Here is a 17243-nt window from a genome sequence, read left to right as displayed (position 1 = left end):
GCGGCCGCCAATCCGCCATCGGAATATCAGATAACCTTCACTCCTACGCATCCCTTAAAACTGGATCAGACGAACAAGACAAACAAGAATTATCAAAGGCACGCGGCATCCTATAAAGATAATACAATAAGATAGAGTGTGACGTAAAATGTTGCATGACGACCAATCTACTTTTTATTTGAAGCTGATAAAACTATACTAGTCGTTGTTCTCAACTAAATAACCATTATTCAATCGGAAAAGCAGTACGAATGGATAGAGCTCAAAGCGATTAATTTTAGAAGATAAAAATTAAATTTGATAGGGCCTTGATATGGATCATTGGCCGTGGATCATTGATGCTTGTAGAAAGTTTCTAAAATGTTGCTAATTTTTCTTAGTTGAGCTAAACCAACAGTAGGGGTGTTTCAGTCTATAATCCCGTTTTCAAAATTATCGATTCTTCATAGCTCGAACCAACACGGGGAACATAAATCTGTTTGAGGTAAGGAAAAGTCGAGTTATGGAGCAAGCTTTATAAAGGCATTGTTAACAGAAGGGACCGTAAAGGTTTTTCGAATTAAGGAGACGTTTGAGTTACAGAGGCTTGGGTTAAAGAGACTGTGGTCCGTTACTTATTTGCCCTTTCTTCACATGTATGACAAATAATGCCATTACAATATACATAACACCCTTCAAGTATCTTGTCTCCCCATATTTCGTAACGCACGCCATTTAAGGATTGTTGTTTTTCTAAATGATGTAATTTCTTGACAATCTGTTTGCATTGTTTTGCACGTATGGACGGAATTTGGATTTTTACATAAAGTGTCATCAAGTGCCCTTTAATAATTTTGGGTGACTGATATTTACTTCATTGACCATAGAATTGTGGCTTAGTATGTATTACGGTTGTGTGTAGCATGTGCGTGTCTTGTCGAAATTTTGTTGGTATTTTTGGAAAATTTTAAGAGATTTTTCATTTCTGAATGATGGACACTAAATTCATCAGTTTATCTTCAATCAAAAAATCACTTTGGGTTTTCATCCAAGTAAACAGGGACTGAGCAATTATTTCCTTTAGGTGCTTTAAATTCGATTTATTGTACAAGTTAATGTTAGGTCAATTTTATCATAGACTCTCTTATGTTAAGTTATGTCATAACTTGCAACGAATATTGCATTACATCAAGAATCTAGACTCCCTGGTGTGATTTATATAATAGATTTTATTTTTTTCATTTAGTTTAAAGCAAACAGATTAAAAGATGATCCTCCTGAATTATTACCGGTTATGCCAAACTATAAACAACAAACGCCTATTTCACTATCTATACCAAGGTCACATAATATACATCTTTTCAACCTTAGCCGCCAATTGACGCGCGGGCATTTTCTGTCCATTTTATCACCCTAAAACCGTCCCAGTCTTTTTTTCGTACCTATAGACAATAGAAAAAGGTGTAAAAAAAGGATTGGATCGAGTCTAGGGGGATAATTAAATATTAAAGTGGTACACGCCTGACCGCGCGACTACGATCGAAAAGGTATTGAGCTCACATCGGTTGTTGAGAGAAGCGCCCCTGAGTAAATATTTTTCTCGATTGCGTAATACTTAATGACTTATAATCTTCCCAAGAGAAAATAAACATAAGCAATAAAATACTAATAACGACTCGTGAGACATATCATTAAAGTAATTAAAATTGTAAAATACTTGTGGTTCTTGAGTTTGGATTTTTATCAAAAGTTGTTGATAGAAATTCCTTCACGAAGTTTTGGATCATTTTAAATGCCAAGTTTATAGTGGCAGCTTGGTGGAGGGAGTTTCTTTAAAACTTGAAGGTGGTAGGATCTGCTAAGGCCATTATTATTTGCGAAACAGGGGTCTGGACCTGGAGGCTAATGGAGGTTGAGTGGAAAATTGATTCAATTTATCAATTAAAGATTTGCCTAAATAAGTTTAATTTAGTTTGCTCAAAGGTCGTTGGCTAATGAAATTTTCCAGCTTTTACAAACAAATAAAATAAAAGCTTCTTTCAATAAAGCTTTAGGACTAATTTTCACTAGAACCTCACGTGTATCTTAAACTCACTAATACCATAGTGATGTCAAATTTGCCGACAATGAGTACACAGAGCTCAAAAGCATGTTATCCGGAATTTGAATTTATAAATTAAATTTTTCAAATTGAAAAAGAAGGTTAACGTATCATAGCAAAAATAGAGAGTAGAGATGTCCTTCATTTCAAGTTTTATGGACCTGCTGGTTTTTCATTTTGACCTGTTTTAATGTATTATAAGTTTAAACAGTTTAAGCTTCTTTACGACACGAGTCGGCGTTTTATTGGTCGCAGTGTGCCTTGTTGGGATGGAATTTACGCTTGTAGCTTTTTTGAGAAGACTTTTTTCTTTTCGTATTTTTCTTGAGGGCAAAGTTATTTTGAATTCATTCACTCGTTTATTAGTCAGCTATTCAATTTCGCTATTAACATTGAGACACAATTCTTTTAAGTTTATCATTTGTTTCAATAATTTTACTAAGATTTTTGCACATTGGTTCCAATAGTTTTAGTTGCTATATTGTAGATTTCTGGTAAACGTCCTCCAGCTATTCCATCTTTGGATTATTTTCGACCGAAGTCCCGTGAGATCGGGTAACTTGCATCAGTGGAGGCTAACATCCATAGCCCTCAAATGAATGACCTGGCTGGTCATTAAAATACAAAGTTAAATCAGAACAAAAATGGTAGAGTAGAGCTGCGAGCGGAGCTGCGTAGTTCATTTGTTTTGAAATTTTGCTGCTTTGGTTTGCCAGTCATTTGATGGCTATGCAAGTTTCCATCCACTGATGTAAGTTACCCGACTTTACGGTAATTTTTACTTCGCCACAACCACTTTGTTATTTAGATTTAGCGCTCTTAGTGCAAGGGTAGAACATTTAGCGACGGTGCGCAAAGTTGTAGCTCCATCTCTGGATTGGTCATACCAACGTAATAAGTACAAAATGGTACTTAATGTCTCTCTGCTCGGTGCTTGGTAAGGATCGAGGGTACGTAGAGAAATCTGGGATTCCGAGGAGAATAAGAGGCCTTCAAGTCGAATGCGACAGTAAACTTGAAAATATTTTTGTTCATTTCAGATCTGCCCGTTACTTAGGTATCTTTTATAAGAAAAAACTATATAGGCTTTACGGACTCTAAAAAGACTGAAGAGAAATGCTTACAAAATGGTACAAATAAGAACATTATAAGAAAATTAAAAGCTCAAAGCTTAAAACTCAAAAACTCAAAAAGTTAAGAATATCCGAAGGCTTAAAAAAATTCTGGATGTTCTTAAATAAACGAACGTGTATCTGCAATTGTACAAACACATGTATCATTTTCTTCCTTCCTTTTACTTGAAACCTACACCAACATTCATTCAACATTCAAAACACGTCTCAATTTTACTTCCTATCTCTCAAAGTGTGGGTAGCAAGCATGTTTTCCCACGCACCACTCATGTAGTTGCGAAAGATAACCATCTCTACTAGATTGTATCAATTGTAATCTATCTTTCTTGTCATTTTTCTGCTTTATGATATTGATAAATAACATTTTGAGACTTAAAACTTGGCCTTTTAAACAATATTACTGTCCTATGCAAGCTGTGTTTGTTTGTTGCTATTTTAGGTACTGAATTCTTCGAGTTAGTACGAAAGTTTAATTACACGTTTTTTTTTTTATTAGAACCTAGTTTATAAGAACATATAGGCTGAAATTCGTCGAAAAATTAAGAACATCTTAAGAACATGCCCAGCCTCAGTTTGGAAAAAAATGACAAGAAACTACAATTTTTTCCTCTTTTTAAGCAGTTTTAACCAAATTTAGGGGTGGATCTTCAAAATTCAAGAGTCAAATATTGTCCAAATTTTGTCAAATTTAAGTGCTCTTTATTTTGTATCATATTGTCGATTTAGAGTAGTCTGAAAAATTAAGAACGCATTTAAGAACATTTTAGGCTGAAAATTACTAAAAAAATAAGCACATCCAGGCTCAGCCAAATTTTAGGTGTTCTAATAAAAAAAAAACGTGTAATTGAATTCAAAGGAGCCTTTGTCCAATTAAAATACATCATTTTGGTAATTAGGTAAAATGATTAGTTTCAAAAGCCTATTAGACTATTTTATTTCCTTCTTTGACATTTGTTTTGCTGAGACTTAAAGGAGGTATTAATTGCACGGGGATGTATGAAAAGGGATCGTGATTGTTTTGCAGAGTTTTATTTTGATTCTTATTATTCTAGACATGTTTATTTTTAGTGAAGATTTCTTTCAGGGAATTTCAGGCCTTTCACGTTTTTTTATAATTTTTTATTATTTTCACCATTTTTGAGCATTTTTTCCCATTTTCCTACTAAGAAATCTGTTGTTCTAGAGTCTGCAAACCCTTAAAATGTCCTTAACATTTTGGTCATGGAAGACTTATGTTTTTATATACCTTATCGGGGAAAACTTCGCCGGGGAAAATTTTTGTCGGGGAAAATTTTGGTCGGGGAAAAATTCGTCACTTGCTGGTAGTTGGTAAACGCATTAAGGCCGGGGAAAATTTTCTTCGGGGAAAATATTCGTCACTTGTCCAAAATTTCGTCACTTTTCCCCGACGAAGTTTTCCCCGATAAGGTAGTTTGCTCTTATAAAAAAATGTGTATGTCTTTTGGTGAGTTTGAAGACATCTGTCGACCCTTTATTTGCTATATTTGGATTGGGTTTGTATTTACGCTCGTTTACGAGCTGAAACGCGTTAAAATGTTTGTAGCTTTTACTATTCTGAAGAAACTACGACAACAACGACAGATATCTGCGACCTCAGTTCATCTTTATGAATATAAGCCCTACCCTCTTTAAAGCAGATCAATCGTTTATCGACCTCATTCGTGACTGATTTATTTTTTAGCGCAAGGGTGCTACTTTCTGTTGTACTATATAATGCAAGTTACCGCATATTAATTTTTAGAAATTAATCCATTTTCAATTTCTTTTAGAAAATTAACTTAAAATTAAAATAGCACAAACAACCAAAACACAGCACTACATAAAAATAACGCATAATGACTCTTGGACGGACTGTTAAAGATGAACTCGCAGACATCATGAGTTCTATCAACGATCACGTTGAGTTAGCAGACTATATCATCAAATCACCGCCCAAAGAGAAACAACACAACGCCCTGGTGAGGTGGTGCATGAGATGGTTTGTCTTGTATTACAACAGGGCGCAAAATAAATGTTGGTTACTGTACTTCCAAAACGAAGAAGCGTTTCTAAGTGGAAAACTACCAAAAGGTAAATCTCTATTTAAATATATTCTACACGTTTATTTATAAGAACATCCAAAGTTTTTGAAGCTTTCGGATGTTCTTAACTTTTTGGGTTTTAAGCCTTAAAAGGTTCTTAACATTTTCTTATTTTCACCATTTTGTGACCAGTTTTACCTATTTTCCTAAAAATTCGGGTGTTTTTGAGTCCGCAAAGCCTTAAAATGTTCTTAAATTATTCTGAACATTTTGGCCGTCGAAACCTCATGTTCTTATATAGCTTGTTCTTATAAAAATACATGTAGGTGGTCTGGAAGCGAGGCAAACAATCAATCTTTTTATTGATCTGTGACATTTAATGGATATTTAAGCTGAGTGATTCTTTAGTCCACCACTTTTACTATACCTCTGTTTTAACTAAAAAACCAACCTCTGTCATAAAGTAATAAAGTTTATTCACGTACAGCGTACAGTCATCTTATAAAAAAGCGTGTAATTAATTAAAATCTCATCCAGATTGAGCTATAAAATACAGCTTGATTTTCAAGACCATGCTATTAAATTTCAATTGATATAAAGAGTAATTTTGCCGCTCATTTTCTTAAGAATGCAAATGCATTACTCTCCTGGTTTAGCAACACGGTGAGAATCTTTTAAAAGTCAATGGGATAAAATCAATGGAAACTGAATTGTTCAACTCAATAGGTGCCTAACCCTAACCCGGTCTATAGTGTATATTCAAAGATTTTGATATATAATAGATCTTTTTTAGAGTTTTTTGTTTTTCTAAAAAAATCGCTTTTTTGAATTGTTTGTGGAATTGTTTCGGGGGTATTACAATGAACATCTCTAAAAAATTCCTCGAGCGAATTCTATTGTAATACACCCGAAACAATCCCACAATGCATCGTTATTTTAGAAAAATCAAAAACTCCGATAAGGTCTATTGCAAAGGTATTGGTTGAATTTTCTGAAAAAAGTATGGAAAAGATTTGGCCAAAAATGAGGTGATAAAACAAAAGATTCTGATCAATATTGATATTTCTATTATAGGTAAAATCGATTTAAAGTTATCGAAGATCAAGGAACACAAAACACCTATGAACAAATATGAATACGTGATCGATGTCATAGCTATCAAACGTACCTTTCACCTCTGTTTTTTGAATCGGAAAATTTATCAAAAATGGCTGACCGCGTTGAAAGAATGTCATTCGGAAGTAGTAAGTGTTTTTTTTTCTTTGTCTAACGTTTAAACCCTCTAAATCCTAACCCCCACGAGATTATGCATTTTTGGGAGATATTTCCAATGTAGTTTACACCAATATAGTTCTCTCTTCTTTTCTGGAATTGGATGATATAGGTCTCTTTCTAACTACAACATCTGCCAAAGACATTATTCTAGATCCTTAGTTACTCTATACACCCCCTTCTCACAGACCCGGTAGGACTTTTTCAGACGGTGGGCATGAAAATAACAAGAACTGCTCGATGGGGATTGATATCCCTCATACCTGGGGATTCAATTATTTTGTTTTCAAAGTCAGAAAATTCAATTGGGATGTGAAAAATATCAAAATGTTTTGCAGTATGGATTCGTTTATTTGATTATTTTCAAAAATGGGGACAAAAATTGGAGTATAATTTTCCACCGGGGACGATTTTTTTGGACAATTTTTCCAGTGGGAAGGATTCCCAGTGGGTCTGTGAGAAATGGGTGTCTGTGTGTAGAATCAAATTTAGAAACGAAGAAAGTGAATTAAATTCATCCAATAAATTGCGATTTGCAAATCCTCATTCTCTGAAACAGTGCTGAAAGGCCGCGTTGCCCGAAGTTAATAGCATCTGCTATAATTACTTAATTCGTACCAAGAAAAAAATCAACTAATTGTAATGCCACGATGTCGGTCTAGAGCCTGCCAAAAAAAGACAATTCTTAACCTTGCTTTATAAGTGTTCGACCTATGGGGTCATCCATATAGTACGTACGCAGTGAAGGGGGGAGAGCGGGGAGAGGGGGGTTTAGTAAAAGCGTACATCTATTATTTGAATGACATAATTTCTATTGTTCTCTGCGTACAAGGAGGGAGGGGTATCAAATTTTTGGAAAATCTTTGCGTACGTACTATATGGACGGCCTCTATCGTTTGATTTAATGAAGGAAGAAGGTCACAATCCAATACAGTACATACATGACATTATCAACTTTTCTTCACTTTCATCTTGCGATTTCCATAAGTAGATGTGAGGTCTTTGTAACAGACAATATTTTTTCTTTCAGTGGTCATCACAAGTTCAACAAAAAGTTACAAACAACAACAACAACAACAACAACAACAACAACAACAACAACACATACAATCAGCAGCAACAAAAACAACTTCCGATCGTTAACGACAACGACATAGAAGAAGATAACAATCTCGACAACGCCAATCCCGATCCCGATAACGATAACGACGACCATTATCTACACAGGCTGGACTATGAAGAGGATCTATCATCATCCATCACTAACTCACTTGGAAATCATAATGAAGACCTAGAAGAAGAGGATGAGGAAGATCAAAGATACCTTGACAATGGCGAAGTTGATTTAATGGAATCGTTAAGAATAAATGACAATGGTGACAGTCTTGGAAATATAAGAGAAGAAAATGATGATGTCTTTGATGGTGAGTGTTTATAAATCACGAATTTTATGTAATAAAAGATACATCTTTCAGCAAAATTACAAAATTTTTCAAAGTTTTGCTGAAATTTTAATTCCAAAACTATGCAGCTTAATAGTCAAATCTCCCTTTCAGTCTTTCCAGCTCTTGGAATAAAACGATATTGATGATGCTATTTTCAATCATTTCTGCTGCCATTTCTAAGATACAGTCATCCAGACTGCAGCTCTGTGGATATTTTTCAAGCTAATTCTCTTTAGATTTAGGACACGTTCTTCTTTTAGAAGGAATTTTTAGATATTTTCTTTGTTTTCTGTAGGGGTTGTAAAAATAACGATATATACCCACTATTTTCTGTTGGGTGATAAAAGCGAAGAGAATAAAAAAATTAAATGTTGATTGTATGATTTCATTTCATTTCAGAAACTGCTAGTATCTCATCCAATCGATCGTCTATTTCATACCAGAGCTACACTCCACCTCCATCACGGTATCGAAACTCCATCGATGTCGGTGCCATGCGTAGCCAACACCAACATTCACCATTCCTCTTAAACAATCGAAAAATGCCTTCAAGATCAACTACAATACCAAAAGATATAAATGAACTTTTACTTGAAGCCGATACCAAGCATGAGAAAAGATATGCAAGTTTACAAGAAGTTTCCACCACAAAACGAACATCTATATCACCATTGAATATCCACCTGGAAATGCTTGAACGTCTGGAGAAAGCAGCTGCTAAAAGACCACTATCTGATGGTTCTGATTATGACATGGGAGGTTTTACAGGACCAAGGTTCAATTACTCGCATCAGTGATTGAAAATTAAAAACAGTAGTTGTTGATTGAAAGTCACTCATATTGAGTGAAAGAAAATTGACCATGAAAAGCGGATTATTTTTCTAGGAAATACGTGGTAGTTTAAGGTTTCTGTTATGTTCAGTTCATTGTAGAATATCGTGACATTCAAACTTTATTTCTATATTTGAGTTTTTTCATACTATTTTATCTTTTTGACAAATTATATAGATTTTACGGGACAATATTATCTTTCTTGGTTGATGTAAATATTATTAATGTACATGTTTTTAGAAATAAAACTTAAAATTCATTCTTAAAAAGCCTTTACATTCGCTGGAGTTGGTGATATGGAAATTAGCTTCCCACATCCATTGGCACCTCCATCTTAGCACCCCTGTCTCAAAGCCCCGGTGAAACTTTTTTCCTCAGTGGGGATAAAACTTCCTATTGAAATCCAAATGGGGTTAGAAAGTTCATTGGGGATGGGTTTGGAGTGCAACTCTTAAACATTGAATTTCAAATGGGGATGAAATCAAAGTCAATTTCCCAGTGGGGCTGACATTTCAGGGTATTTTCCCACTGGGGACCAAATTTTCCAGTGGGGCTGGGCTCCCAGCGGGTCTGTAACACAGACATGAAACTCTACCAAAAGAGTTCTCCCGGTGAAACAATACTCAGAATATATCATTTTAATATCATTCTATCATTTCCACCTGGGAACGATCCCAAAGCCAGGATAATTCTCGGTGAATTTTTTAGCTATACAAAGAAAATTCGATATTTTGATTCTTCCCAAATGGGATGAGCTAGAGTTTTTACAAGATACTTCACTAATTGGTCATTTGAAGTGATAGCGATGACGCGTTCTTTAGAACAAGTAACAAAATTGTTTTATTACTGGTTAACGACCAACCAAATCAAATAAGAGCTTGTAAAAACTCCAGCTTGTCCCTCCCAAATAGGTACAAAACATTAAATTTCACGAAAAGAAAATTAAAACGCGGTCATTATCCTTATCAGCTACCAACAATAATCCGTTAAAAACACAAACATCATTTGGACATTTAAACGACCTCAGAGATGTTCCATGGCGTCCAAACGAAGTTCGAAAATCACCATTTTCTTTCAATACACATATTCGGTGATTACCAGTGTCACAGACAATAATATGCCGAGAAACTTGGTCAGTTACGCCATCAGGTTCATCAGAAGAATCATCGCAGCTGTTTTCACCAGCATCAATGGCCGTGCATTTATTATGAGGCTCGATTCCAGCTCCAGCATCAACGGTTGTTGAATCATCTTTGACCACAGAATCAAAATTAGCTTGTGCTTTTTTCAATTCTTCAACAAGATCTAAATCATGGATATCAAGTGATTCCAAAGAAAAGTCTGATACATCGAATCCATTTAAGCTCATATCTGAAGCATTTCTTCTGAGACGGGTTGCATCCATTGATACGAATTGACAAGATTTGGATTTCTCAGTTTCCAGTTCTGCAACTACAGACTTTTCATTTTGATCAAGGCTAGTGAATGAACCATCGTCAAAAAAAATAGCAGTGGGCTGAACAAATTCACCATCGCCAATCCCCAACGATCCAACAGTTTGACATTCTAAAACATTGCAAGCGGATATTCTATACATATGAACACTGTGTTCACCACAATCAGTCACTAAGATGTTTGATTCATCTTGGATGGTGAATTTGGATGGAGTGACGACATACTCTGATAAATCAACCATGTTTTTGTAATGTCCCTCCAAATCATAGACGTGTATTCCCTTATTGACCTTATCCAAAAGATATAATTCTGATGTGTGAACATTGAACTTGATGCACGATATCTCTGGTAAATCCATCGTCCTGCCAAGATAATGTGGTACAAACTGTAAGACCAGTTCCGTTTGTTGATATTTCCGTATAATCCGACGCCCGGTGACATAGTAACAATTTTCGAGATCTATTGCCAAGTCAACAGGCTCTAAAGTATCTAACCCTATTTCAAAATTTGTTTCCCCGTTAAATCCGATATTAACAATCCGATATCCTGTTTTATTACATCCATCCATCACAACGAGATTTCCATTTTGGTCGACCGCAATGAAGAAAGGTTGATTCAGTTTTGTTTTGGCGCTTTCTTGGAGATCATTTTTGACTTCATTTCCAATTGAATATATTTTTGAACCAAGCATGTCGTAATCGATTTTCTGTATAAAAAGAAGAAGAATTTGTATTTAGTTTGAAAAAAGAAAAGCGTACCAGCAAGCAAAAGAATGAAAGAAATTGTCAAGAAAAAAGCTCGCCACCCGCCCTCAAAATTTAGCGCCACTGCCACCAATTGCTTTACCAATTGCTTTTGTTTTATTGTCGCTAACGTCAAATATAGTCCTAAGTAAAGCACTGATATTGCTCAACTAGTAATGATAGACAATAACAAGAAACTGATAACACAGGAGCAAATAGTCAAAATGACCAAAAACACCATATTGTACTCTTAATTCTAAAATATGATCTTTCAGGACCGTTTGAATCATTACCAACTCCTATCCTGCAAAATTTCCCAATTAGGTCTTTATTCCTCTAAAGTTATCAAGATTTTTGTAAATTTTGAGATTTTCGAATCTGAATTTTTGATACAGTCAAAAAAAATGTTCTTGCTTGCACCCTCAGTGCCAAATGATTTGGCAGAAAAAATAGAAATCTTGGATCAAACCTTCTAGTACCTTGAGTACCGCAGGTCGAGACAAAAAAGACAAAGGAATGCTTTCTCATAAAAAAATAAATAAAATTACCAATCTCCGTTTTTCATCAACAAATCCAGTTGGCAATTCACCAGTTTCATCATTACTGTTGTTTGTTGGATATGCAACATCATCAGCTTCTTCGATAAACGAATTCTTTTCTCTCAAAGCTTCTCTTGTCTTCACAAGCTCCAGTTCAATTTCTAACATTGATTGACAATTAGTTGACACCTATAAAAACGACATGCAGTTTATGAAGGACCTAGAGACGATACGCCAGTCTCTGTATGACCCGCAGAGATTTTTTTGGCTAATAGGGTTGAAACAAAATTATCAATGGGGTGGAAAATTACCATTCTTTAATGGAAAGTCTAATCCAAACTACTGTTATTCATAAGGGAGTTTGTAAACATCGACCAGCGACCAGATAAACTTGGATTATCGAGTTTATCTGCTCTCTCCACCGTAGAGAGATGTCTAAATCAAGTCCTCGGAATACTAAAAAGTGACCTTTGAAGTAATCAGTCATTTGCTAGACAAAGTGACACTATTTGACAAAGATATTAAGTATGTCTGTAAGCTTTATTACCCGGATATTTCTATCTTGCTGAATGAGATGGCTTTAGTGTGAATAGATAGAACTTGTCAGTAGGAAAAAATTGTGAAGGCCAGTTTTAGAGATATAGATCTAATCCAATATTCTATTGTCTTTATGCTGACAAAATGATTAATTTTGACAGAAATAACAATCTTATGATGAAATACAAAGCTTCTCAAACCAATTTCAAAAAGTTTTGCGCCGCTAATTATTTTGATGCTGATAATACAAAAGTCACCATAATCAAGCTCCAAGAGCGTCGAAGTGGTTGTTTTACGCATTGGGCACGCGGCTCTAAATAGATGAGACAGAGGTGAGCTTACTCTTCAATATGATATATTCAAATGATAAGGAGAGACATTCTACGTTGGAGAAAAGGAAAAAATCGATAACCCAAATTTATCTGGTCGCCGGTGGCGGTCGCCATTTCGGGTCGATGTTTAGAAACTCCATAATCCGAATTAGTTTTTACGTTTTGAATTTGAATGATTATCTATGGACGTGCTACAGGGTAGTCTTTTTCTTTAGGATGAAATTTGAAAGCAAACCCACAAAAACTTACTTTATTTTTGATGTTTAAGATCTTCTTCTCGATATCTTCCAACTTTTCATATACATTAGCGTGTTCGGTGTGGATGCACCGTACTTTCGCAAGTATTTCGCGTACTTTGCCTCTCCTGAAAATAAGTATCCACAGATTGAGCATACCTTATCGGCCAAAACTTAGTCGGCCTTAATTTTAGTCGGCACACATTTTTAGTCGGCCCTAATTTTAGTTATTTAAGGCAAAATTTAGTCACTTAGGGTCGACTAAGTTTTGGCCGATAAGGTAGTTTTCCTTAAATTGAAGGCTTAGCCTTAAAATATTGTCAAGAGGCGAGGCAGCAGGGAGGAGGGGGAGGTTGTGGTCAACTCTGTAGACAGTATATCATAGCCCTATCATTTTCAAAAAATGGAGCCACGGTCCCACTTGCGTAATACAATAACCATGCATAAGAGAAACCAAATCGCGAAATCGTGCAAGTTGCTTTCATTGTGAGATTGAGCTGATATTAGTTCCAGTTTGTTCATATTTGTCATATGTTCTTTCAAAAAAGACGTGAAATCCACAAAACAAATTCAATCTAAGCTTCAAATTTTAGAAAAGTTCAAGTAAATGTTAAATTCAAGCCCTTTTAAGCCAATGTTTGTATTAAGTATGGATCATAACAGAATTCACATAGGCGTAGCGAGATACCCTGCAAAATTTATGAGGGAGTGCAAACGTTTATGACATATTCATGATCTTTTGATAAAACAAAGACATAAATTACAGTGTCGTAAAAACCGCTCTCATCCATAAATTTTGCAGGGTGTCTCGCTACGCCTTTAATCCTAAAATCACGAAAAATTGTATCAGAAATTTGATCAATTTTTATACAAAACCGTTTACCTGAAATCGACATTTTTCACTAATTCGTCCATATCTTCTTCACTTTTCATGACTACTTGTTTTTGTTCCAAGATCACGTGACGTTTATCCTTGATAGCACGCTTGACGGCGTTCATTTCGTCACGCTCTAACGTACGTTGAAAAGCGTTCAAACGTAACTCCCCTGGAAAGGATTTAGTAATAGGTTATGTTATTGTTTGAATCATCTTTGAACTTAAAACCTTTCATTGGCTTAATACAAAATCTCGGCTCCAAAGGAGTATAGAGTAAATTCCAGAATTTATGTCGGGCAAAAATAAAAAAAATGCAGTGTTTCCGGAAACCGGCCGGGTGAAAAAAGATTTTTTCTGAACCGGTCGCAGACTCGTTCATATATTAGTATTTAGGGCTTACTTACTGTTTTTACATAAAAGTTATCTTTAAAGCTCTATTTCACGGACGGCCGCATGGTAGCTTTTTTCCTTCACCCGCATTCCGGAAACACTATATTTTTTTATTTTCGCCTCGAGGAGATTATTTTTTCTGTCCCAACGGGGGTGAAATAACGTGGATATAGTTTGCCAAAAAATCGAGTGTCTGAAATTTTGGCCAAAATCAATAGTGAATTTCCAAAATATAACCTTCCTCAACATAGGTGCTTTCTAGGTGGTAAAAACAGTGCTACATATAGCCCATGGATATCAACGAGGTTAAAGGCCGGCGCAAAGAAGCCAACATTCAAACCAACATTTTTTGTTAAATGTTACGTCAAATGTTGGCTGCATTTGCGCCGGCCTTAACAACTGTAAATTTTCGATTTCCCCAGAAATAATTGTAATAGATACCTTTTAAATTCTGGTTAACTTTGAAAGCATCTAGCTTGTTATTTAACTCTTGACATTGCTCTTTCAACTGCAGAAGGTGATCTTTTTCTTGGCTAAGTGCATCCTGTTTGGCGTTTAAAGTTTTTTGAGCCTCTCGATATTTCGCCAGTCGCGTTTTCTTTGTGAGTTTCAAATCTTCACTTGTTCTGCAATTTAAGGTAAGGAGACAAGAGCGTTGAATTTTTCGAATTTAGAATCGTAATCAAAACAATTTGAAGATGTCTCTAAACATTAATCTACGACAGCTATATGATGACGAAATGCTTGTGTCTTCTTTTATTATAACCAGTGAGTTTTTGTCACTCAAATCCTTAATTAGTTCTCATTATCCTATCCTGTTCTTATTTTCAGGACAACATATCCTTTTTCTATTACTTTGAAACTAAATTTATCTAAAATCTAGTTATTCGGGCTATTCTTATTCTTCAACGTTTTTGAGTCTTGTTGTTCTTATGAAAGAAAGCGTGTATTCATAGCATGAACGGTTGTGGTTTAAAGAACAAGGTAAGTCATACTCAATTTTCAACATATTTAGCTCCCTTATGGAGTTCATTTACCCATTTTGCCTAAGTGCAACCCAAGGGTCATTTTGAAGACATCTTATTATTACCAATTGGTACATACTAACTACACGTTTTTTTATAAGAACAAACTATATAAGAACATAAGGCTTTGACGGTTAAAATGTTAAGAACAAATTAAGAACATTTCAAGGCTCTGTGGGCTCTAGAACACCCAATTTCTTAGGAAGATAGACAAAATACTCAAAAAATCGCGAAAATAAGAACATGTTAAGAACATTTTTATACTTAAAACTCAAAAAGTTAAGAAAATTCCAAGGCTTAAAAAATATTCGATGTTCTTATAAAAAACGTGTATGCAATGACAAATTATATCTTACTCATCGATGGTATTAAGTTCTTTGATGATTTCATCCTTCAACGATTTTAGTTGGTTGTATTTGATTTCATGGCGATCAAGAAGTGCTTGATATTGTTGTTCAGACATCATTTGTCGATTCTCAATAATTCTCAACTCATCTATCTCATCTAAAGTTTTCATCATTTCTTTCTCTGAAATTAAGAATTTAAAGGTTTTAGTTTTACACAAGTGCTCCTGTTTTATATCAGACACGTATTTTATATCAGGCTGACATCTCCTACTGTTATATTAACCCTTTAAGTGCAACGGTCATTTGTTTCTAAGTTTTTAAAGAAAATCACTAGTTCAGATTTTAAAAGGCTTACATCTCCGAATCTAGAAGGAGTTAGAAGCTCGTTTATAGTTCGTTGGATAGCTTAGAGTCTCACGGACGTACCTGAATAATAGAAAGGTGCCCAGTGGTAAAACTTCAAATTAATTCGCTAGGGGACAGAATCAAGTAAAACAGGGCCAAATTTGGAGGTTCTTGGATCACTCGTTGACCAAAAATGGTCAAAAAACGGTCAAAATCTTAAAAAAAGTGGATTTTTGTCAAATTATTGACTTAAAATCTCGCTGGAAAGACTCACTATTGCTTTTTTTTTTGCTTGACCATGAAGCCCAATCCAATTCCTACGAGTTAGACCAAAAATAACGAATTTCGATTTCAAACTGGGCATTACAGGATAGCCCATGTCTGATATTTACGACACTGGAACTTAAAGGGTTAAGTTCGATTTCGTGCTTGATAAAAAAAAGAAGATGGCAAAAATTTCGTCCCCGGTAAGAAAATACCCTAGAATTTCAGCCCCACTGGGAAATTGACCTTGACTTCATCCCCATTTGAAATTGTCTATTCCCCACTGGATTTTTAACCTTGGAACAATAGAATTTCAATCCCCATTGGGATTACGATGGAAATTGTTATCCCTACTGAAGAAAAAGGTTCCACCGGGGCTGTAAGACAGGGCGGGTGTTTAAATGAATTTTTTTGTCTTGATTTAAAGGAAAAACACAAATTAAGGTCTTACCAAAGACCAGCTTTTGTTGAGAGAAAATTTTCCTATAATTATCAATCCATTTAAGACATCTCTGACAGCCAGGTATATCCATCAAAAGTTTCCTGAAGAACGCTAATTTTTTGCGACACAATAACCGGTTAATTCGGAGATAGAAAATGAGTTCTTTAGAGTTTCGTATCTTATTGAGAAGATTTTGATCCATGTGTCCCATAAGGGAATGTTTCAATTTTTTGAATTGTTGTTTGTTGAGTTCTTTGGTGATCTTTAGCAAGACATCTTCGAATAAGTCCATTGAAGCGTTCTCCTCTTTTGAGTGACGGGTTGTGGTGTTGTTGCCGTTGCTATTCATGGCTTAACGTTATCGAAGGAAGAATTTGGAGGAAAGTAAACCAAATATTCATTGAACGTATCACCAAATTCTTTCCTGGCAACTTTTTCATCAATCTCAATGTCATAAGGCACAATTTCTTTGGCCACGATAATATTGCACTATAGTTGAAAAAAAAAATGATTATTACGAAAGTTTCTTATCATTTCAGGCAATTTTAAGCTTATTTCGCTTTTTCCCCTTTCAATTTCAGCCAAAATGTTCTTAGATACTGGGTTCTAATAAAAAACTATTCTGGTAAAAAGTACCAGTAAAAGTAAAGATCAAACCTTTAAAGCATGGAAAAACACATTCAACAATTTACTCTCAAGCGAACATGAAACGTTATATCAGATATGATGATTCCATTATTTTGTTCAAAAGTTTATGATGGTTAATTAATTAACAAATTAAACTATTAAATGGGTAATCGCAATTTTCAGCGGGACTTTTGACTGCGATGGTAAATCAATACACCTTTTCATAAATTACGTCACGAACATAACTTGCCTCGTATTCAAATAATTACTATGGTGATTATG

At 35.0% G+C, this 17243-nt stretch overlaps 2 protein-coding genes across 2 annotated transcripts; one reads left to right on the top strand and one right to left on the bottom strand.

The window, feature by feature from the left end:
* Window positions 1-5003: 5003 nt before the first annotated feature.
* On the top strand, window positions 5004-9062 carry LOC136810996 (anaphase-promoting complex subunit cdh1-like). Its single transcript, XM_067067607.1, has 4 exons — window positions 5004-5304; window positions 6330-6499; window positions 7558-7951; window positions 8372-9062. Exons 1-4 carry the CDS (start codon window positions 5070-5072, stop codon window positions 8767-8769), a joined length of 1197 nt encoding a protein of 398 aa, XP_066923708.1. The 5' UTR covers window positions 5004-5069; the 3' UTR covers window positions 8770-9062.
* LOC136810995 (uncharacterized) lies at window positions 9058-17067 on the bottom strand. The gene is made up of 8 exons (XM_067067606.1): window positions 16992-17067; window positions 16344-16823; window positions 15293-15464; window positions 14353-14537; window positions 13529-13691; window positions 12659-12773; window positions 11550-11729; window positions 9058-10964 (listed from the first exon to the last, which is right to left on the bottom strand). Exons 2-8 carry the CDS (start codon window positions 16681-16683, stop codon window positions 9732-9734), a joined length of 2388 nt encoding a protein of 795 aa, XP_066923707.1. The 5' UTR covers window positions 16684-16823; window positions 16992-17067; the 3' UTR covers window positions 9058-9731.
* Window positions 17068-17243: the final 176 nt, after the last annotated feature.

This window comes from Clytia hemisphaerica, unplaced genomic scaffold (assembly GCF_902728285.1).
Source record: "Clytia hemisphaerica strain Z4C2 unplaced genomic scaffold, Clytia hemisphaerica genome assembly, whole genome shotgun sequence".
Lineage (NCBI taxonomy): Eukaryota > Metazoa > Cnidaria > Hydrozoa > Leptothecata > Clytiidae > Clytia > Clytia hemisphaerica.
The sequence above is the reverse complement of the archived record's forward strand: the minus strand, read 5'-3'. Positions and strand labels throughout refer to the sequence as shown.